The following is a 23,899-nucleotide window of genomic DNA, read 5'->3' on the forward strand; positions in this document are numbered from 1 at the left end:
CATTATTTCCATTTTATAGATAAGAAAACCAAGGCAAATCAACTTGCAGATAGTCACATGGTAAACAAGTAGCATAGCCATAAACCTTGGTCTTCTTATTCCAAGGTCTAATACCCTTTATTCTGTGATAACCTTGCCAGGATATGAGTTCATATCTGTGAAAAGGAAGAGATTTGGCCTACAGCTGACTTAAATGTCACCCTTTAGTTGTTTTTTTTTTTTTGTGAGCAATTGGGGTCAAGTAACTTGCTCAAGGTTACACGGCCAGGTGTTTCTGGGTGAGTGCTAAGTATCTGAGCCCAGATTTGATCCCCAGGTCATCCTGACACTGGGGCCAGTGCTCTTACTCGCTGTGCTACCTGGCCGCCCCTTACCCTTCAGTTTTTAATCCTACCAGACCTCACTTTCCTCTAATGCCTCCTAATTCTCATGCATTTATCATGTCCTATTTTGTGCTACTGTTATTCCTGAATGTGAAATCTTTCCCTGCCCTCACCCCATCACCTAGCAGAATGCTCTTTATACTTCATCAAGGACATCTGATTTCATTAGTGTGCTCATTTCTTCAATCACAGAAGATCACAAAAGCCTTATTAAAATAGTTTTTGAAGATTGCTATGACCAAAAATTTCATCCCCCTGAGGCCAACCCTGTGATGGGCCTGCTTGAGCAGAAGTAAGTTCATTCTTGAATGATATACAGGCCACCCCAGGCCTGTCCTCAAAGCTTCTCCAGCTTGCCAGGACTTGCCAGGGTTCATGTTCTGCTGACAGAGCCTTTAAGAACCATAGTCATAAGGTAGAGCCAAGATGGCAGAGTAAAGGCAGGGACTTGCCCAAGAGCTCCCCCAAACCCCTCCAAATATCTTAAAAATGACTCTAAACAAATTCCAGGTGGCAGAACCCACAAAAAAAAAAGGAGTGAAACAAATTTACAGCCCAAGGCAACTTGGAAGGTCTGCAGGAAAGATCTGTTGCACCAGTCTCAGAGAGGAACATAATCCAGCACAGACTGTACCAGGGCAGAAAGGGCCCCAGCAAATCAGGAACAGGCCTTGGGGTGACTGAATCACTCACAGCAGTGGCAGTTTCCAGGCCTCTCAGCCCACAGACACCAAGGACAACTTAGAAGGTCAGCAGGAAAGGCCCACTGCACTTGTATGAACACAGTCCAGCACAGGCCCAGCCCCAGCAAACCAGGAACAGGCCTTGGAAGAGATTGAATCAGCAGCAGCAGCTGCTTCCAGAGTTCTCAGCTCACAGACGGTAAGCTGGTCAAACAACTGGTCAGGAGATCACAGAAGGTCTTTTTGCTAGCACTGAGGCAGGACTCTGTTGCTTTGCCCATGCTCAGATCTGGGTCCTGTGTGGCATTCCGAGGGTGAGGAGGAATACTAGCATGGCAGAGCTTGTCGTCACAAGAGAGGGGTGGGGGGACCCTCCTCATATTTCCAGGGCAGAAAGGTGTTTGTGGTTTCAGAGCACAGGCCAGGAGAGCAATAAACACCTCTCCCTAGATCAGACCTGAAAACTCACAGGTCCCTAGAAGTATCTCTGAAAACAGCTGCACAAACCCCCTGAAGCTTGGGAGAATGCATCCTCCACCCTGGAAGCAGAGCCTTGCTTTAACGAGGACTTAAAAGTCAAGTCATAAGCTAGGAAAATGAGTAAACAACAGAAAAAAAATCTGACTGTTGAAAGTTACTGTGGTGACAAGGAAGACCGAAACACACACTCAGAAGAAGACAACAAAGTCAAAGCTCCTCCATCCAAAGCCTCCAAGAAAAAATATGAACTGTTCTCAGGCCACGGAAAAGCTCAGAAAGGATTTTAAAAATCAAGTAAGAGAGGTAGAGGAAAAAATGGGAAAGGAAATGAGAGTGATGCAAGAAAATCATGAAAAACAAGTCAACAGCTTGGCAAAGGAGACACAAAAAAATACTGATGAAAATAAAACCTTAAAAAGCAGACTAGGCCAAATGTTAAAAGAGATTAAAAAAAATGAGGAGAAAAATGCCTTAAAAATCAGAATTGATCAAATGGAAAAGGAAGTACAAAACTCAAGGAAGAAAATAATTTCTTGAAAATTAGAATGGAGCAAATGGAAGCTAATGACTTTATGAGAACTCAAGAAATGATAAAACAAAACCAAAAGAATGAAAATAAGAAGATAATGTGAAATATCTTATTGGAAAAACAACTGACTTGGAAAATAGATCCAGGAGAGATCACTGAAAAATTTTTTGCCTGCCTGAAAGTCATGTTCAAAAAAAGAGCCTAGACATCACAAGGGACTTAATAAGATTACACTGTTTGCATTCCTACATGGGAAGATGATATTTGTAGCTCATAAGGCCCTTCTTATTGTTAGGGTACTTAGAATGAGTATATATATATATATATATAGACCAAGGGCATGGGTATGAGTTGAATATGAAGGGATGATATCTGAAAAATAAAATTAAGGGGTAAGAGAGGAATGTACCGGGAGAAAGAGAAAAAGAGATGTAGAATAGGGCAAATTATCTCACATAAAAGAGGCAAGAAAAAGTGTTTGTAGTGGAAAGTAAGAGGAAGGATGTAAAGGGGAGTGAGTGAAACTTACTCTCATCAGAATTGACTCAAAAAGGAAATAACATACACACTCAATCAGGTATAGAAATCTATCTTACTTACCCTACAGGAAAGTATGAGGGGAAAGGGATAAGAGAAGGGAGTGGGGTGATAGAAGGGAGGGCAGATGGGGGGAGGGGGTAGTCAGAAGCAAAACACTTTTGAGGAGGGACTGGATGAAAAAACAGAGAATAGAATAAATTGTGGGCTGATAGGATGGAGGGAAATACAGTTAGAAATAATAACTGTGAACAAAATTTCGAAGCAAGTTCCTCTGATAAAGACTTCATTTCTCAAACATATAGAGAACCACATCAAATTTATAAGAATAGGGGGTGCTAGGTGGTACAGTGAATAGAGCACTGGCCCTGGAGTCAGGAGGACCTGAGTTCAAATCTGGCCTCAGATACTTAACACTTACTAGCCTTGTGACCTTGAGCAAGTCACTGAACCCCAATTGCTCTGCCTTCCCCCCTCCAAAAAGCAATAAAATAAAATAAAAACAAAAGTCTCTCCCTGACTCCAAGTCCAGCACCTTTTCTACTATAAGGTTGGTATTTCATAAGGAGGTTCATAATTGAATAAGGGTCTGGAATATAGAAATATGGGTTTTTGTACTTCTCTCTAGATCAGGTAAAAATACTGCTAAGATAGAGTACAGAGAGCAGCCTCTCATGTCCTTTTTGAGAACATTATTGACACCTTGATTATTGCCTTCCAATTCAACTTATGTTTAGAAACAAAGGTAGAAACTCATATTTTTGTGATGGAAGAGGTTTTTGTTTGTTTTTGTGTTCAAAGTTAGAGAGCATAGTGACCAGGAAAGAATAGAGAGATATCTGGAGATTGGGGGAAATGTGAAACAGGGTTGGGGAGATCTAAAGAGATAATTGGGTTGCAGATTTTTCTTGTCTGTGCCAGCGAACTGGAAAAATGTGCAAACTACCGCTGAAGGGCAAATTGTTTTGTTCTCTCCCCAGAAAAGGCAAGGAGTCCACTCTAGATAAATTAAGCCTTGCTCAGGAACCCCTACTAACTGAAGACCCAGCCAGGTAACAGGCATGAAAACAGATACCTTAATTATTAGTCACAAAGGTTAGTCAAGAGGACTAGCAAAATGAAGAGAAGGGAGTAGATCTTTCTCTGAGCAAATTCAGAGGGAATCTGGTACCTACAGAGTATATGGCATGTTTATGCTGTTACCCAGCCAACACTGTGCATAAACATTATGCAGATTGGGAGAAAGTGACAAGCTCAAAGGAACAAATCTCAGTTCTCCAAGTCATCAGGGACAATGAGTAGAAAAATCGCTTCAATAAAGAAATGCAGTAAGAGGGAATAAAGAACAGGCCTCCCCCCCAAAAAAGCAAAACAACAAAGAAAATCCCAAATGGGGTCACAAAGAGTCAGACACAGCTGAAAAATGACTGGACAACATAATAAACTACAGGTTTTAGGGGCACGTAGGTGGCGCAGTGAATAGAGCACTGGCCCTGGAGTCAGGAGGACCTGAGTTCAAATGCGACCTCAGAAAACTTAACACTTACTAGCTGTGTGACCTTGGGCAAGTCACTTAACCCCAATTACCCTGCCCTTGGGGAAAAAGAATGGGAAAATTCACTCATGAATCAGAAAACTGAAGGGTAGAAGAATGTGCTGCAGAGAAGGAAGGAAAGAAGAAAGACCCTTGAATAATTGGAGCTAAGTCATGGTTATGACACTCTACCTATAGAGAATGAACTAGACTCTCTTAGGAGGAAGCAATCTCTTGTGCTACAAGAAATATGATTTGCATGTGCCAGATAAGAGTTCCTCCAAAAATTGATTACAAGAAGTAGGAGTAAACAGGAGTGGTTGCTAACACCTTGCTGAGGATTCCTGGGGCAGCTACTGTCAACCCAACACAGACCACAAAGAGTTTTATTGTCATCTCAGGGTAAGTGAGAAAAGCTTCCCAAGACTTGTTAATGCTGGTGCCTGCTACCCATTTCTGGTGACATATATTAGGAAAAGTTATATTACCAAAGGGAAACTGTAAAGCTTTGCTAGAACTATGTAGTTGTGGGCAAAACAAAACAAAACAAAACAAAACCTGAAGACTTCAGGGACACAGGTGGCATTTTTACCACCACTTTTAATAGAAGGATGGGAATGGAAAAGGGAAAGGCAGTTATGGGAAATGAAAAACTCTCTAAGGATATGATGTCTGATAAGATTTTTGGTGAATGCAATGAAATATGGGAATGATGACTCCTTATCCAAAAAAGAAGTATACCTAAGGGTGAGCAAAAATCTATTTACATGTATTCTTGTTAATTTGATCAAGAAACATCTAATTTTTTTTTTTTTGCTTTTTGGAAGGCAGTTGGGGTTAAGTGACTTGCCCAAGATCACATGGCTAGTTTTTGTGTTAAGTGCCTGAGGTCAGATTGAAACATCTAAAACAGGAAAATGACAAATGCTGGAGAGGATGTGGGCAAATTGGAACACTAATGCATTGCTGGTGGAGTTGTAAACTGATCCAGCCTTTTTGGAGAGCAATCTGGAATTATGCCCAAAGGGCTATAAATACTTTCATACCCTTTGATCCAGCAATACCACTCCTAGGGTTATATCCCAAAGAGATCATAGAAATGAGAGAAAGACCCATATGTACAAAAATGTTTATAGCAGCTCTTTTTGTGGCAGCAAAGAATTGGAAATTAAGGGGGTGCCCATCAATTGGGGAATGGCTGAACAAGTTGTGGTATATGCATGTTATGGAATACTATTGTGCTATAAGAAACGAGGAGCCGATGGTCTTCATATTTACCTGGAGAGGCTTAAAAGAACTGATGCTGAGTGAGAAGAGTAGAACCAGGAGAAATTTGTACACAATTACAGACACAACGTATGTGTGATGACCAACTTTGATAGACTGGACTCTTCTCAGCAATGCAGTGATATAAGTCAATCCCAAAAGACTCATGATGGAGAGAAATATGTGCATCCAGAGAAAGAACTAGAAAGAACAAAGTTTATATCCGGGTGGAAGCAAAATACCTGATCTTTTTCCTTCTCTTATTTGGCTTTATGTCCTCTTTATCATTTTTCATTCCAGCTGGTACAATCCGTCCGTATAACCTGACTAATGTATAATGTGAAAGTATTTACAGATCCTATACTTGACTATAAGCCGCCATGGGGGGGGAGGGGAGGGAGGGGGACAAAATGTGAAACTCAAAGAATTGTGGAATTGAATCCTGTAAACTAAAAGGAAACAAACAAATTAATTTTTAAAAAAGGATGAGGAAAGGAGTGTCCACAAAGGAATGCCCACATCTGCTTGTTTGATCTTAATTCTTGGGAAAGTCCTAGAATGGATCATTAAAAAGAGGCTCAGTGAGTGAACATTTAGAAAAGAATGTAATGAGTACACAGAACCAGCAATAGTTCCATTCCATTTAATGGAAAACTGTAGAGTTTAACTATATTTTAGAAAAGCATGTCACAAATTCTCATATTATTCTAATGAAAAAGATGGAGAAAGGACATAAAATAAATAGACAAAAATTTAATTTTTAATTAATTTAATTACTTATTTAATTTGATGATTTTTTAACCACTTTCTTTAGAAAAAATGAAGTGAAACTACAGGGTATATGAGCACTATATCACAGAATTTGGGGCTGGAGAGGAGAGGAAATCTGGATACAGTCTGACATGCATCCTAGATTTGGTGAGAACAGTGTCAAAAAGAAAGACTAGGTAGGATGTAATGACCTAATAGTCATTAGGAACGTTGGCAGAGGAGAGATCAAAGCTCTTATGGCTGACATTCTGAAGACAAAGAGAAAGGGGAGCTAACAAAAGAAATGGATGTAGCTCTAATGGATGTGTTGACCTGCTCATTTTTTAAACATGCTACAACTAAAGCAGTCCTCAGGAAAAATCATATCCCTATAAAGATACACCAAGAAAATAGAAAAAAGGGAGGATTCGTGAACTGAATATGCATTTAAAAAAATAGAAAGCCAAAAAATAAACCTAAAATAAAAAATATTAAAAATTAGTGGAGAAATAGATAAATTGGGAAACAAAAAAGCCAATAGAAATAATCAATACAACTAAAAAATAGAACTTTGAAAAGGATTATAAAATTAATATTCTTTAGCTGAACTGTTTTAAAAATAAGAGGGCAGACAATCAAATCAATAAAATAGTCGATGAGTAAGGTAAAATCATAACAAGAAATTAAAAAAAGCAGAACCTATTATGCACAGGTATAAGTTAACATAACTGAAACTACAAAAGAAATAGAGGAGAGCCTTAAAAACAAATAAAATATTCAAATTGTCAAAAGACCAGTTAGAGATCTTAAATAGCCCAGTCTCAGAAAAGGAAAAAGAACTAGTTGCAAAATAACTATCAGAGGGGAAATAAAGAACTCCTGGGACTTATGGATTCACAGGAGAATTCTATTATACTTTTAATTAGTACCCCTACTATATAAATTATTCTCAAAAATTTGGAAATAAAGCACCTCCCAGAATCTTTCCATGAGACAAATGCAGTACTAATATTGAAACCAGAGAAGGATAAAACATGAAGGAAAACTATAGACCAGTATCATTAATGAGTGTCAATTAAAAAAATTTAAACAAAATCCTGTTAAACAGATTAGAGCAACTTATCCAAGAAATCACTCATTATGGCTGTTAGATCTATACCAGTCGTGCAAGGATGGTTCAATGTTAGTAAAATAATAGAACTAATCACATTAAAAATTAAAACATCCATAGCAACATGATTATTTCAATAGATGTAGAAAATTTCTTTGACAAAGTACAGCACTCATTTATGCTTTAAAAAAAGTTCAACAAATTATAGGCATAGAGAAATCTTTTTATTAATGCCATAAAAAACTAATCTAATCAAAGCATACTGCTTACTCTCTCTTTTTTTGGTTTCTTCTTTCTCATGGTTTCTCCCATTGGTTCTAATTCTTCTTTAGAACTTGACTAATATCTTCAATATGTTTGATATGAATGTATATATAGAACCTGTACTGGATTGTATGCCATCTTGGGGTGAGGGGAGAGGGGAATGGGGAGAAAACCTGGAACTCAAAATCTTGTGGAAGTGAATGGTGAAAACTAAAACTAAATAAATAAATGAATAAAAGTTCATCCAAAGTCAAAAGCAAGCATCATATGCAGTGATAATACACTAGAACCTTTCCCAACAAATATGAGAGTAAAACAATTATACCCACTCTCCCCATTGTTATTTTATATAGTTCTAGAATTACTAGCAACAATAATGAGACAGGAGAAAGAAATTAAAGGCATAAAGATAGATATAGAAGATATGAAACTATTTCTGTTTGCTATTGATATAATGGTATACCTGGAAAATCCTAGGAAATCAGTCAGCAAAGGTACTAATTAGACACAATAGCTTGAATAAAGTTTCAGACTACAAAATAAACCCTCCAAAATCAACTGCATTTTAATAATAATTAAAAAAATTCAAGAAGCAATAATAGAAAGGAAAATCCCATTCTAAATAACGACAAAATAATAAACTACATAATGTGAAAAGTATCTAGGGAACAATCTACCAAAGCACACAAAAGACTTGCATAAATTCATGCACTTCTTAATGATAAAAAGAATAATCTAAAGACCTGAAAGAACATTTAGTGTTCATGGCTGGGTCATGCTAATATACCAAAGATGAAAATATTGTCAAAGTTAATTTGTACTTTTAATGCTATACTAATCAAATCACCAAAGAATACTTTATGGAACTTGATAAAATAATAGCAAATTCATTTGGTGAAAAGTTATGCTTAGAAGATAGAAGCAGAGGAAAGAAACTGAGGGTGAATGTGAAAGAAGAGTTTACTGTACTTCCCTTAAGAACAGCACCAGGAACTCAAAATCCCAGGGTGCGCAGAGGCTGGAAATGAATGCTAACGACAACCAAACATGGTTTGGGTTTTTGGGTTTTTGTGTTTTTGTGCTGTTGTTGTTGTTTTTGCTTGCTTGTCTTGTTGGTTTTAGCTGTGCTGGGGGTAAGAAAAGGATTACAGAAAGAATATGTCCACAACAAGAGGTATATGAGATGATTGTAATGGGTCGCAGTGACAAGACTGAACCACTGAACTCCCATTTTGCTTTTCTTTACTCTTCCAAGGAGAATGATCTTTGGACTGGGAAGGACAGACTAAAAATGGTTATGGGTGATTAGGGTGGAACAGCAACATAAGTTAGAAGGTCACATAACAATAATTCACTAACATAACTGGCAGATGTCATGGGTGAGTGGTCATTCGAAGGAGAAAGCGATTTGTAATGTATAGCATGCTGGATTTGAAGCCAGAAGACCAGCATTCAAATCTAAGCTCTGCCACTGACTACCTGTATGACCTTGGGCAAATCACTTTACAGCTTGCAAAGATACTATTTTATAGTAGCTTTTGCAAGGTAGGTTAGGTAAATACGATTAAGCCCATTTTACATATGGAGAGGCTGAAGCTCTGAAGGGATTTGCCCAAGGCAATTTGTTAGTATATAAGCCAGAACTCAGAAACCAAATCTTCTAACTTTTAAGTCCAATGTTCTTTTTACTACCTTCTGAAGCAATGATTCAAGCAATGTACTTACAATTTTGGATGCCATTTTCCAATATATTGAGCTGGGGTTGTTGGCACATTCATCCCATCGTGGGCAAGATTGATAGTCAATTTCTGAAAAAGATATTTTGTGCAGAATAAGGAAGATGAAAGGAGAGGTTGTAAAACATGTTTCATGATGCTGCCACAATGCAGTAATGACAGAGAAACCTTCAGACCACATTCCTGCCAAGTAGATATGAAGAGAATATTGAAAATGGACGAATATTGGCCTAATCGAACTAAGTGCTTCCTGGAATCCTGGCCAAGCATTCAACTTATTTTCCAAGATCTAGACAGGAACACAGTGAAGATATTTGAGTCATCATTTGGCAAAATACTTATATGAACATTCCCTTTAAGGAAACTTGAAATGGAAGGACCAGGCATGGGGTATCATTCACCTATACCAACCCCTAAATGAGTCGAAAGAACAAAGCCTGGCTTGGCTCATAGTGACCTCCTGCCAGGGTTGTCCTGGGACACAACTCTGAGGAAGATGAACTTTGTCTCCATAATTCACAGACTCTCCCTTCTGTACGCTTTGCTCACCAATCTATGCCAATTCCCATTTTTAGGTCCCCAGTTGCCAGATGTTTTTTTTTTCCTGCTCATTCTACCAGATCTCATTCTCAGGAAAAGTCTGGTATTAGGTGTCTCTACCTCAGTGGGAATTGGATTCAGTTTGTTCCCTCTCCTAGATTTTTACATTTTAATCCTAATCTGACTATGGAATGGGATGCTTTACTTCCTTGACCCTTGTACAATTTCTTCAGGGCTATTCTAGCTAACCTACTATTGACATTATCCAGCTATTGTCATTAATCATTGAATCTCCTTTCTAACATATATCAGCCTGGGGTAGTGGATGGAGTGCTAGATTTGGCATCCGCAAACCTGTGCCAAGATCTCCATGCCAACACTTACTATCCATGTAACTGGGTCCAAGTGTTTAAACATTTTGTGTCTCAGTTTCCCCATCTTTAAAGTGAAGATAATTAGGTAACTAGGTGGCACAGTGGATAGAGTCAGGAAGACCTGGGTTCAAATTAGATCTCAGACCCTTACTAGCTGTGTGACCCTGGGTAAGCCACTAAACCCTGTTTGCCTCAGTTCCTCACCTATAAGATGAACTAGAGAGGGAAATGGCAAACTACTCCAGTATATTTGCCAAGAAAACTCCAGAAAGGTTCCCAAATAGTCAGACATGACTGAAAAAAGACTGACCAACAAAAATGACACAATACCTATTGAACATTGTGAGAAATGTACTTTGTAAACCTTGAAAATCTAAGGAAATGTGAATTACTATCGTTGCTCCCTTCTTTTAATCACATCTTCACATTAGACAGAGACGTTGAATGTGGAAGGGATAGAGATTTGGAGTCAGAATATCTCAGTTTTGAACCCCAGCTCTGCCTCTTGATACCTGTGTGACCTAGGGCAGATTATTCTTCCTCTCTGGTCCTCAGCTTCCTCCTTTGTCAAATGAGGAAAATGAACAAGATAATATCTGATGTACTTGCTAACTCTCGCTCCTAAAAGCCTATTCAAAAGAATACCTCAAAGCCTTCTTTGATAGAAGGTGGAGTATAAACCTTAAATGGAGAAATGTAGGGATATGAGCTGCCAACAGAGAGTACTTTGCTCTTGAAAAATTCTAACAAATTTCTATTTAAGTCACTGTAAGACATAAATAACTGCCTTTGAAAAATAAAGTCAAATTATTTTAAATTCAATTGAAAAATGGTAATCTATGATCATATCCTTTAAAATAAAAGGCAATTATGTCTCAAGTAGTGAAATAAACAATTTCACCATTCAAACAAAATATTTCATTTTTATTTCCCTAACACCAGAAAAAAAAACTGAAAGTGTTACCAGATAATTGCAATTCAGTGAACTTTTTTAATCAGCCATCAAATATTTATGATTAAAAAGTTTAGAAATATTTTCCAATGCTCAATTTTGTTAACTGGACTTACTGTCACTATAAATTATCTCTGCCAACTTTAGGGATTTTCTAATTTGCAAGGTTTTATTAAGAGTAGCATTAGCTGTGACACCTGGCAAAATGAAGGGGCATCAGGATAATTAAAATGCAGAGATCAATGGGAATATCTCAGATTATCTGTATATAGGGTCATGATGTCAGGCTTAAACTATATAAAAGGAAAAAGTCACCTATAGCTCCTTCTTTAGAAGAAAATCTCACCTTTTTGACTGTTGTATTTTCCCTTCCATATGGAATGAATTTCCTCTTCCCCACTTCCCACCCTTTCATGGGTAAGGAAGCTCCAATTACAAACCTCCAGTGTTAAGGATTGGTTGTGTTTTTTTTTTAAGCAATTGAGGTTAAGTAACTTGCTCAAGGTTACAAGGCCAGTTATTTTGTGTGGGTGTTAAGTATCTGAGGCTGGAACAGATCCCAGCTCTCCTGACTCTGGGGCCAGAGCTCTTACTCACTGTGCCACCTGGCCACCCCTGTGTTTTCTTTTAAAGCTTTCATTTAACAAACCAAAGACTGAAGTTCCAGCATGAAAACACGTCAAAGCCCAATATGTTACTTTATATAAAAGGGGGTAAAAATCATTAGAGTGAGAAGGAGTCTTAGGGACCATCAAGGACAACCCTCTCATTTTACAGATGAAGCAACTGAGTCACAGGGAGGTTAAATAACTTGCCCAGAGTCACACAGCTAATCAGTGTCAGAGGTGGGATTTCAGCCCAGGTATTCCTGACTCCAAGGTCAAGATTCTATTGACAATGTCATGTTGATTAGCCAGTCTCCATTACTTCTCCCCTTAACCTGCTCAAAAATAATCATGGGAAAAATATAAAAGATAAGGGAGGCTGCACGAGAATCCAAGAGATCTGAATGCTAATTCTGCTTCTGTAACTGCCTAGCTGTGTGACCTGATATTAGCAACTTAACCTCACTGGGATTCAGTACCTTCACTGTAAAATGAGGACTAAATGATCTCTTCCATCTTTAAGAGAAGATAATCTGAATCATGTGAATAGATCAAAGCAAAATAAAATATTAAAGAAATCTTCTAGAAATTTTAAATACTAAATTTTTAGAGGAAGCCTCCTAAAAATTGGAAGATAGAGGCAAAATTCAGAGAGTGTAGAAAAATTCATCAGTTAGGGGAACCTTAGATGAGAGAGAGGCAATCAGGAGTCAGGTTGGCAATGTAAGAAAATGGATTTTAAGAAAAATTCCAAGAATGATGAAAACTCTGAATTCTTTTTTTTGGGGGGGGGGTAAGAGAATGGGGAGCTGAGCATATGCAATAGACATCACTTAAAGATCTAAGATTAAAAGCAATTCTGTTACAGGGGATAGAACACTGGAATCAGTACCAGCAGCTCCAACATGGACTGGACTGCATAACCAAGAGCAAACTGGTTTGCTTCTCTAAACCTCAGTTTCCTTTTTCGCAAATTGGGGTCAATACCATATTTCACTGCATAATCGTTGCACCCTGGGTTTTTTTTTCATAGTCCAAAAATTGGTTTATAACTCTTCATTGCCTAATGGTCACATGGTATGATTCTGTTCATCACACCACTTAAAAGGTAAACAGGGTAGCAATGTATTCACCACTGGTATGTGGATACACATTTATCTCTTGCACATTGTAAGCCTAGAGTTCTCAGCACACATACATTGTTAGTATATTCCTGAAAGCAGACTTGCATGGTTTGTTTAAAGTGCTGCAATACTAATGGTATTGTCACTCAACCCAATGGAGAGCTGTAGGCGCAAGGGAAGCAGACAGTCAGGCAAAACTAGCATGAAGAGGTCACATGATATGGTAAGACTTGCATCTTCCCAGCTAAATGGTACAGTTCATCTGCCACAATGGCTGAGACTTAAAACCAAAGATTACTATCCTTAAAGGAGATGATAAGGGAGTACCTAGCCAGCCTCAGTGAATTCAAGTCACCTGATAGATGACAGCCCTAGGTCCTGAAGGAAATGACAAACATGATCACTAAATCATTTTTCATTATCTTTATGGCACATATTATTAAAGGGATTATTAAAAGGAACATCTACAAAAAGGAGTGGAGATATGAAGAGTAATGAACTACATCAAAAACAGTCCTTACAAGGGGGCAGCTAGGTGGTGCAGTGAATAGAGCACCGGCCCTGGAGTCAGGAGGACCTGGGTTCAGATCTGGTCTCAGACACTTAACACACACCAAAAAAAAAAAAAAAAATAGCTGTGTGACCTTGGGCAAATCACTTAACCCCAGTTGCGCTCCAAAAAAGCAAAAAAAAAAAAAAAACAGACCTTATAGGAACAGCATTTCTCTTACTGCCTGTGTAGTCAGTCCTTCTTAGTAACCTTTACTGGGCCATCATCTGTATTTCCAAACTGTAGGCATAGCCCAAGACTTTATCCTAAGTCTGTGTTAACACTAACACTCTTCTGTGTTGACTGGGACTATTCAATCTTAACATATATTCACTAGTATTCCATGCATCCTAATCTTGCACCAAAGATAATCTAGTATTAAATGATTTTAAATACTGGCACAAATTTAAAAAAAAACTTCACATAACCGTTGCACCCCACATTTTTGCAAGGAATTTTGGCATAAAATCTGTGATGATTATGCAGTGAAAAATGGTAATACTTTACTGCTTGCCTACAGGATTGTTTTGTTGGAAAGTGCCCTGGTATCCTTAGAGAGGCACAGAAAGTATTAATACTGCTAAAGATGGACCCATAACATCAGTTTTCACAAACTGATCTTACACAAAATCAGACTGGACCTCATTCACTCTGAGTATTCTTAATTTAATTAAAATGTTAAAACTCTCACCTGAACTTGAAGGGCTTCCACACCATGTGAGTCCATCAGCCATGTAGCCCAGCAGCATGTTCTCCAGGGTAAGTAAATTGTCCTGGATTTTGGTGTACTTATGAGCCAGTTCACTGGTTTTGCTCCAAAGGAGAGTCTAAGAAAGAAGAGGCAATTGGTCTATCCCACTCTCTCTCGACCTCTCCCGCAACCAATTCCATCTGGATTACTGGGTTCATGTCTGAATCTCTTAGGAAAGATATTGACAAACCGCTGTGTGTCTAGGGAAGAGTGACTAGGACAGTGAAGGGACCAGATCACTACGTCCTAAGAGGAAACATACGAACTGTTGGGAATATTGAACTCAGAGAAAACTTAAGGGTATATGATTTTGGTCTTGAAATACATAAAGGGTTGCCTTGTAAAAGACTTGTTTGTCTAGAAGGCAGAAATATAATCAATAAGTAGAAGTGATAGGGCGGCTAGGTGGCACAGTGAATAGAGCACCGGCCCCAGAGTCTGAAGGACCTGAGTTCAAATCCAGGCTCAGATATTTAACACTTACCAGCCGTGTGACCTTAGGTAAGTCACTTAACCCCAATTGCCCTGCATTCCCCCCTCCAAAAAGCAAAAAAAGAAAAGTAGAAGTGATAGAGAAGCAGATTTGAGTTTAATTTAAGGAAAAATGTTCTTAGTACTGAGAATCTGGAAGATCAGGGTTCAAATCTGACTTCAGACACTTTCTAAGTTGTGTGATCCTAGGCAAGTTACTTGACCTCTCTGTGCCTCAGTTCCCTCATTTATAAAATAAGGATATTAACAGCACTTACCTTACATTGTGAGGATCAAATAAGATAACATTTTTAAAGCACTTTGCAAATCTTTAAGTCCTGCATAAATATTATTGTAATTATGTGACTCAATTGAGTCTGTGAAGTCTTCATGTAGAGTGGTTAGATAACCATCAGTCATAGATATTGCAAAGGGTATTCCTGCCTTGGTTGGAAATTTATCCTATGAGACCTAAGATTCCTTTCAACTTTGATCTGAGAGAGAGGGACATCAGAAGTCATCGGGTCCAACATTTGACTATTGGAGAAATTGAGGCAGAGAAAGATTGGGTATCCACCCCAGTCCTTGTTTAGCACAAAGTAGCCTGCCCTATGAAAGGTAAACATGCCCTTTGGGATGTCTCCTAACCACATCAGCACTGTGGGCTTTTTTTTAGTTGCCCCGAGTATTAAGATTTCTTTTTAAAAATGGCTTCACTGGGGCGGCTAGGTGGTGCAGTATAGAGCACCGGCCCTGGAGTCCAGAGGACCTGAGTTCAAATCCAGCCTCAGACACTTAACACTTACTAGCTGTGTGACCTTGGGCAAGTCACTTAACCCCAATTGCCCTGCCTCCCACCCTCCAAAAAGAAAAGATTAAAAAAAATTATAAATAAAATGACTTCATTAATAATGGGAAAAGTAGATCTGACCAGAGTGACTCAGGATACAAATATGTGTCCATGAAGTCCAAACAGTGACTTACCTTATTACAAGGTATGGGATAAGCAGCCAGCTCCATTACTGGCTGATAATCTTTTTCTGTGATGTTGCATGGGTTCTTGCAAATAAATGCATTTTTAAAAGTTTCCCATATTTTCAGACAATCTTTTCTGTAGAAAAAGAAAGAAAGTGTCTTTGTATAGGGCCCAAATGCCTAAACAAAGTAATAACCAGTTCTTTGCCATCAGCCATCATCAATAGGTTTAAATGTCCATTGATTGTTTGTTGGATAAATCCTTAGATATTAGGTAAAATTGGAGAGTTTATGGAGATCTCACTTTTCTCAATGATAAAATCAGCCAGATTTGTATTGACTTCTATGGTATAACAAAATAATTCACAAATAAGGCACTTTGGTTTCCTCCCCAAAACACAGCAAAATAATTACTATGAGAATGACTTATCTCCATTTTAGAGATGGGACAGCTAGGTGATACAGTAGATTGCTGAGCCTGGAGTCAGGAAGACTTGTCTCCCTAGTTCAAATCTGACTTCAAGACACTAGCTGTGTTACCCTGGGAAAGTCACTTAACCCTGTTTATCTCAGTTTATTCATCTGTAAAATGAGCTGGAGAAAGAAATGGCAAAACCACTCTAGTTTCTTTTCGAAGAAAACCCCAAATAGGGTTGTAAAGCATTGCTCATAACGAAACAACGACAAAATTTTATAAATAAGAAAATGATTCTCAAGGATCCAACATGACTTGTCCAAGGTCATGCAGTTAGAGGGTGTCAGGGTCAGGATGTAGTGGAAAGAGTGTTGGACTTGGTTCCGGTCCAGATCAAGAACAAGAACTGTGGTGGGAGGCCTAGGTAAACTATGATGCCATCATTCATTTTTTTTTGTTGCTTTTTTAGAGGGGGAAGACAGGGAGATTGAGGTTAAGTTACTTGCCCAAGGTCACAGGGCTAGTAAATGTTAAGTGTCTGAGGTTGGATTTGAACTCAGGGCCTCCTGACTCCAGGGCCAGTGCTCTATTCACTGTGCCACCTAGCCACCCCCATAGTTCATGTCTATCTTTTTATCTCCATTTCTTAGGCCAGTGCCTTGAATGTAGTAAGTGCTTAATAAATGCTTATTGAATTTAAATGAAGAGCTCCCCTAATAAACTTAGGCTGGCTTTCCCCATGAAGTACCCTTTGCTTTAGACCTGTCTCTCATCCTTTTATTCTCCTGTCAAAGTTTGCTGGACTCATTTATTCCCAGGTTCCTATTTCCAAACTAGTTTTTTGGGGAAAATCCTCATAAATTAATCCAAACTTCAATCTGAGAAGTGGTTGGATGTGGGGTGATAACAATCTCTGTGGTACAATAAAAAGTGTGTTCTTTTGGACACAGAAGACCTGGGCTCAAATCCTATATCCTGGACCTTTGGGCAGGTCATTGAACCTCTGTGCCTCAGCTACTCATTCATAAAATAAGGAGGTCACTAAACTGTGCACCTTTTGACCAATGATAGTAATACTAATAAGAGGCCTATACTTACTATGTGAGGAAAAGGACCCATATGTACGAAACTATTTACAGTAGATCTCGTAGTAGAAAAAACCTGGAAACTAAAGGGGTTTCTGTCTATTGGGAAGCAGCTAAATAAATTATGGCACATAAATGGAATAAAATATTATTGTGTCATAAGAAATGAGTAAATGGATAGTTTCAGAGAAAATTAGAAAGACCAGTGTGAACTGATGCAGTTAAGTGGACAGAACCAGAACAATCTATATGACAATATCATTACAAAGAAAAATTATTTTTAATGACCTTTGTACTGGAAAGGTAGAATAAAAGTGGCTAATAAGGAAAAAAAGAAAAAGAACTTTCAAAGATGAGTATCAATGCAATGACAGCCACAATTCCCAAGCTCCAATGATGATGCTACCTGCTTCTTGACAGAGGTGATGGCATGAAAACCAGAAAGAAGAAACCTCTTTCTCCAGATCTAGTTGCAGAACCAGGACCAAAGCCCTGGTTTCCTGACTCCCAGTCCAGTGGTCTTCCTACCATGCTATAGTTGTAGATAACTGGTACATCCTGGAGACAGGCTACCTTTGCCCCAAAGAACGGATTACTAAAAGAATCTTCATGGTAGCAGATGATGGGGGAAGATATTTATTTGGGTCCTGGGATGGGAAAGATTTTTACCAAAAAGGTAACTTCCTGGTCGACCTATGAGTTAGGTTTGCCTATGAGAATATTATGGAACAATAGAAATTTCCCCCCAACCTGATTCTCATTAATCCATGGGAACAAAGAAACTGGTTTCTATAGTCCAGTCCCTGCTGGACATGGTACTTTGTCCCCAAACCCCATGTGAGTCCTGTAAGCATGCTTGCAAGCTAAGGGCAAAGAAAAGAGTTCAGAAACTGCTCTGGGGGGTTAGATTAATGGCTGCATGGAGAATGAAGTCTTGAATTCCTCAAGGAAAGCACCTGCCTTCAGGAACAAAGAATTACCCATTGTCATCATTTCAATTATTACTATTATTTGGAGTTTGAAATTCACACTAAAATATCTAAAAGGTTGTCCTATGAGATGGGATTGTAGGACCATAAGGCAAGTCACAGAAAGCAGACCCAAGAGGAAGGGCATTATTCCCCCAGGAAGCCATAGGGCAGAGCAGACTCATTAGCTCCATGCTTGATTAAGGCAGTCATCAGCAGCCAGTTGGCTCCTAAAGACTTCAAGTTTGTATCTGTCGGCATTTTCCACATCCTTAAACCTAACTTGGGGGGCAGTTAGGTGACTCAGTGGACAGAGCACTGGCCTTGAAATCAGGAAGACTCATCTTTGTGAGTTCAAATCCCACCTCAGACACTCACTAGCTGTGTGACCCTGGGCAAGTCACTGTTTGCCTTAGTTCCTCATCTGTAAAATGAGCTTGAGAAGGATATGGCAAACTATTCCACTATCTCTGCCAAGAAAACTCCAAGGGGGGGGGGGGTCACAAAGATTCGTGGATGAGTGAAAACAACTGAACAATTAAATCTAACTGGATTGATGAAAAGGAGGTGATATGACCATCCCTTTACTTTTACAATTCAGGGAGGCGTCCCTTCATTTTGCTCCTGAGCCCTCTGCTTTGTCAAGAACAGATCGACCTTACTAGCAAAGAAACTGAAGGTTTGTTGCTTCAAATTCCTTGGGACAATTTCATAAATTCCCCTAGAATCTCAGGAGGTGTTAAGAAACCAGTGCTTGTGAAGGAAGAGACATTTTTTTTTAAAAGAATTTTTTGTCTACATTACAGATGAGTGTTGATAGAAGCTTCCATTGGCATGAAGTTCTATAACTAAAATTGGCTGCAAATGAAGGCAAATTTCTTTCCTCTTTGCAGTGTCCTGTCCTGGAACATTGTGCTTGGCAAAACACCTGGGCACTGAAGTCAGAGGTAGTGTTGCAGACTAAAAGGAGGTATGTGGCTTAGGGCCTTTGTGGAACAAGAGGCTTGATTGTGTAGATCTGAACTCATTAATTTTTTTCAGTACAAACATGTTTCATCTGGTGTCAGGTCCAGGTAAGTAACATGGAGAGATGGAAACACACGCTTTGTGCATCTGTCTGGGACACAGATCAAACACTATTCTCTTCCAGGGAGGCTTCCTTGAGATCCTAACCCACCAAGGTCTCACCCTCCTCCAAACGCTTGCACATTTAGAGGGGACTCCTTTGAATGGTAGGTGCCCAAAGCTTACAAGATTATGAGCTCCTTAAGGGCCAAGATCCTGGCTCACATGTCTCGTACCCATAGGAGCTAACCCAATTCAATGGTTGGTTGATTGGCTGATTAGATATCAAATCACCAAGCTAACTTGGAGTCTTTATATATAGGACAGTGCAAAGAGTGCCAGGTTTGGAGGTGAAGGACTTGAGCTGGTGTGCCAGCTACACGTGTTACTTAGTACCAGTGTGACCTCGGGCATGTCTCTTTACTTTGGCAGGCTTCAATTTCTACGTTTGAAAAAGAGGTTGAATTAGATGACTTAGAGGTTCCTTCCACTTCTAATCTTCAAGTCTATGAATTCAGCCTACCTAGCCATTGTTTTGAGGTTGTTGTTTGACCTTTGTACTGGAAGAGATCAGTGACATGAAGTAGGGGTCAAGGTCAGTGTGTTTGACTGTGGCTCATGAGTTCAATACCAGCTCTGCAAACCTGAAGCATATTCTATAGTTTATCAATTAATGGAATGAGCAACAAACATTTATTAAAACACTAGGGAAAATGACAAGTTTAGAGAAGATATGGTTCCTGGTCTTATGAAGGTCATAACTGATAGGCGGGTAAGATACTATCCAGATGACTAAAAATGAATAGTAATGCACAATAGATATAATCCTTAGAACCAGGATTATGATTTGTTTATGTGACCTTGCCCTAGTCATCTATCTTCTCTGAGCCTCGGTTTCTATATCTGTAAAATGAGAGGGTTGGACTAGATGGTTCCTGGGTCTAAGACCTTATGATTCCATTATCTTTCTACTAAGAAGTTGCAAAGCAAAGTGTTATGTGAAGTTCAGGGGTCAAGGTAGGCTGCATGGACGATGTCATATTGAAGATGACCTTAGAGAAGAAGCACAGATACCACAGGTGAAGAAATGTAAGAAGAACATTCCATATACAAGGAACAGGATGAGCAAAGGCCCACAAGCAAGAAAAGCCATCTCCTTTTTGGGTCCGGAATCTCCTTTATTGTGTCTTTGATGTTTCTCCTATTTACTTCTGGAACCCATTCATGGTCCATCTACAGGACTGGATGTCCTCGGGAGGAAAAAGAGACTTTAATTGCACAACAAATAGTTTGTTTTTAAGAGAAAATTCAAACACTCTTGAATGAGATAATCATACATTGACTTAAAATTATACAAAGATGTAAATGAATGATAATAGGCCTTTTCCTGAAAACAGATTTCGAGAAGGGGGACTGGGAAGAGAACATAAAGATAGTGGGTGTATAAGAGATGTACAGTGGGAACTATTAAAGTAGAAAAAAGATGTATAATGGGGAAGGGACAAACTGGGGACACACTTCGCATTTTTCCTGGACCCATTCATATTTCACCAAAGAGTGAATGTGGCATGACAAATGTGGAAATATGTGTAACATGATTGTCCATCTATAACTACATCAGATTGCTTGCTGTCTTAAAAAGGGGAGAGGAGAGGAAAGGGCGAAGAAAGAAAAGGAGGAAGAAAAATTTAGAACTCAAAATATAATAAAAAATATTGAAAACTATCTTTACATGTAATTGGAAAAAATAAAATACTATTTACATTTTTTAAATAAGCAATCAGGGTTAAGTAACTTGCTCATGGCCAGTTATTTCTGGGTGTGGTGCTGAGTATCTGAGCCCAGATTTGATCCCCAGGTCATCCCGACACTAGAGCTGGTACTCCTACTCGCTGAGCCATCTGGCTGCCCCATTTACATTTTTTTTAAGAGTGAATGCAGCTATATGAAAGAAGTAAAAGCTGTATCAGTCAATTTAATCACTTGCTAGAATAAAAAGAGTGGTGGGAGAGATTGTTAAAGTGAATGACGAAAAGAAGGTTTGGGAACTACAGGAGAATTCACAAGTCATTTCCTTCCCTCAGTTTTTCCATCTGTAAAATGGAATTGAACTAGATAATCTTAAAGGTCTTTTCCAGCTATAATAGTCAATTCAGTTCAGTTAAGTACAACAAACATTTAGTATATTTCTAGTATATGCTGAGTATTATCTTCTTCATCTCAGAAATGGAAAGTTTAGTAAGACTTGGTCCCTGCCATCATAGCATGATGCAATAATCTCCCAGGACTATTGTGAAGATAAAAATGAGAAAATACATGTAAAATGCTTTGCAAACTTTAAAATGCTATATAAGTATTATTATTAATATTTCCATACCTCTTCTTCCATACTTCTTCCATATCAAAATGATCAAGCTAATGAAAGTAAGTTTTTACATAATCAATAAAATCAGAATAAAGTCATTTCCCCATCTTGATGTCTCTTCTTTGGACCCTCATGAGGACCCAGGCTTTCCTCTCCTTGGTCATTCTTGTTTTGGCTCCAACTTTGATACTTGGCATCTCCTTCAACACCAAACTGCTCACTTTAGAAACAATGAGGGATTTTAATCTGGCAGTGAGAAGGGGAGATCTTCCAGGATTGCTAAAGGACCAACCCTTGCACTGTTCCTCTGGAAAGACTCATGTTGAGACACAGCCCTTTGGCTGTGTCTCTGTCAGATGGCACCTAGTACTTCAACAGGAATTCATTGTACTTTAATCTTGAAAAGTTCGGTACAAGTTTAAAATTCATCTCATCTTTAAATGTTTGTTTCATCTCTTTTTCTAGAAGTTCATAATTCACTCATTCCTTCACTAATATTTTTTTAAGAAAACTAATACTAAAATGAATAGGGATCTAGGTAAGAGCTGTGGAGGCTATAAAGAACACTAAGATATGACTTCTGACCCCATAGGGTTTTCAACTGGGCCAACTGAACACAAGATACAATTGACTATTATAGAAATCAGAATGTGGAAATGCAAAGGGAAGGACAGAGGGCTTTTTATTTCAGGAGACAGAGACATCGCTTTTGTCTAGGGGGAACAGGGAAAACTTCTTGGAGAAATGACATTTAAACTAGGAACAGAGGGAACTTAAAGATTGCAAAAGAATAATAGGCAAAGGTAAGAGGTCACATAAGGCAATAAGGCATGAAAGCATGAGGCTTAATCTGGGGAAAAAGTTATTTAGGTTGCCTAGAGTGCCAGATAAAACAAAGAAAAGTAATAGCATACTTATGAAACCTTAAGGTTTGCAAAGGGCTTGGAATGCCACTATGAGATAGATATCAAAAGTATTATCATCCCCACTTGGCAAGGGAAACTGAGACTCACAAGGATTGAGTGGTTTGCCTGTATAGCTAGTATTGAAGCTGGCATGTAGATGCAGTTTTCTCTTGACTCCAAACCCAGTACTCTCCCCACAACACTATTCTACTGCTCCTTAGTCATGGGAGTAATCCAGTGCAACAAGTATTTATTAAGCACCTACTGTGTACAAGGCATTGTAACAAGAATACCAAGACAAAACAAAACAAAAAAAAAGCATCCCTACCATCAAGGAGCTAAAATTCTACTGGGATGATATCTTTAAGCAAATATATGTATGATTATATATATGATTATAGAATTTGTATTATTTATGTGTATACACATATATACACAAATAATTATTTGAGGATGGATAGAACACTACATACAATGAGGGAGATGAGGATAGTCTTTTAGTTGAAGGTGGAATGTGAAATGAATCATGAAGGAAATCAGAGATTTTAAGAGATAGAAATGTGCATTCCACTTCTGAGGCACAGCTTGGATAAAGGCTTGGAAGCAGGAGATTGAAGTTCAGGTTCAGAGACCAGCTGGGAGGAAGGTAATGTGGAATAATAAGAAGAATGGCTAATATTTATATAGCATTTTAAGATTTGCAAAGGACTTTACAGACAGTATCTTATTGGATCTTCACAATAATCCTGTGAAGTAGGTGCTATTATTATCCTCATTTTATGGATGAGGAAATTGAGGATTAATGGGGCTAAGTGTCTTGCCTTGGGTCACATAGCTAGGAAGTGTCTGAGGTGATATCAGAATCCAAATTTTCTTGACTCCACATCTGGCATTCTATCCATGATGTCATATTGCTTTATAATTAAACCAAATCAAATCATAGAATCAAAGAACACAGATTTGAGTGAGAGATCATCTAGTCTCAAGGATACCAAAAGGATACCCTAACCCCCTCATTTTATAGATGAAGACACTAAAGCCCTCAGAAGTTAAATGACTTGGCCAGGTTCCCATGATGAATTTAAATCCAGATCCTCTGAATCTAATCCCAGTACATTTTCTACTAAAACATTCTACATCTCAAATCAAATTAAATCAACCTGGAGTATTGAGAAAGAGATAAGACTGAGAAAATGGATTCAGATTTAAGGGAGCTTTGAATGCCACACAAAAATGATTTTTTTTTTCACAAAAAGTAAAGAATAGGGTTCCATTAAAAGTCTGAGCAGATGTGAAGGGAGTATTGAAGGGGAGAAAGACTAGAGGCAGTGAATCCCCCACCATCAGCAATCAATTCAAGTTAACTTCATTGATAACTGTGAAAAGACAGTTCTTTAACACATCTAATATGATGCTACCTTATAATAAATGTAAGCTAAGCAAAGCAAAGGGAACTTCCTGCAGGATGGTGCAACACTTAA

The 23,899-nt window shown here is 38.5% G+C and overlaps 1 protein-coding gene across 2 annotated transcripts in view; it reads right to left on the reverse strand.

Moving 5' to 3' along the window:
* Positions 1–23,899, reverse strand: part of CD38 (CD38 molecule) — a 135,144-nt gene that overhangs the window by 12,517 nt on the left and 98,728 nt on the right. For both annotated transcript variants that reach the window (XM_069069458.1, XM_069069468.1), the window contains 3 exons: positions 15,625–15,751; positions 14,110–14,245; positions 9,263–9,345 (listed from right to left, as the gene is read on the reverse strand). In XM_069069458.1, coding sequence (XP_068925559.1) covers positions 9,263–9,345; positions 14,110–14,245; positions 15,625–15,751 — 346 coding nt within the window. The remainder of the gene's footprint in view (positions 1–9,262; positions 9,346–14,109; positions 14,246–15,624; positions 15,752–23,899) is intronic.

The sequence above is a fragment of the Petaurus breviceps genome, unplaced genomic scaffold, assembly GCF_028583685.1.
Source record: "Petaurus breviceps papuanus isolate PSGF00001 unplaced genomic scaffold, PetGlider_PUasm1.0 140, whole genome shotgun sequence".
Classification (NCBI taxonomy): domain Eukaryota; kingdom Metazoa; phylum Chordata; class Mammalia; order Diprotodontia; family Petauridae; genus Petaurus; species Petaurus breviceps.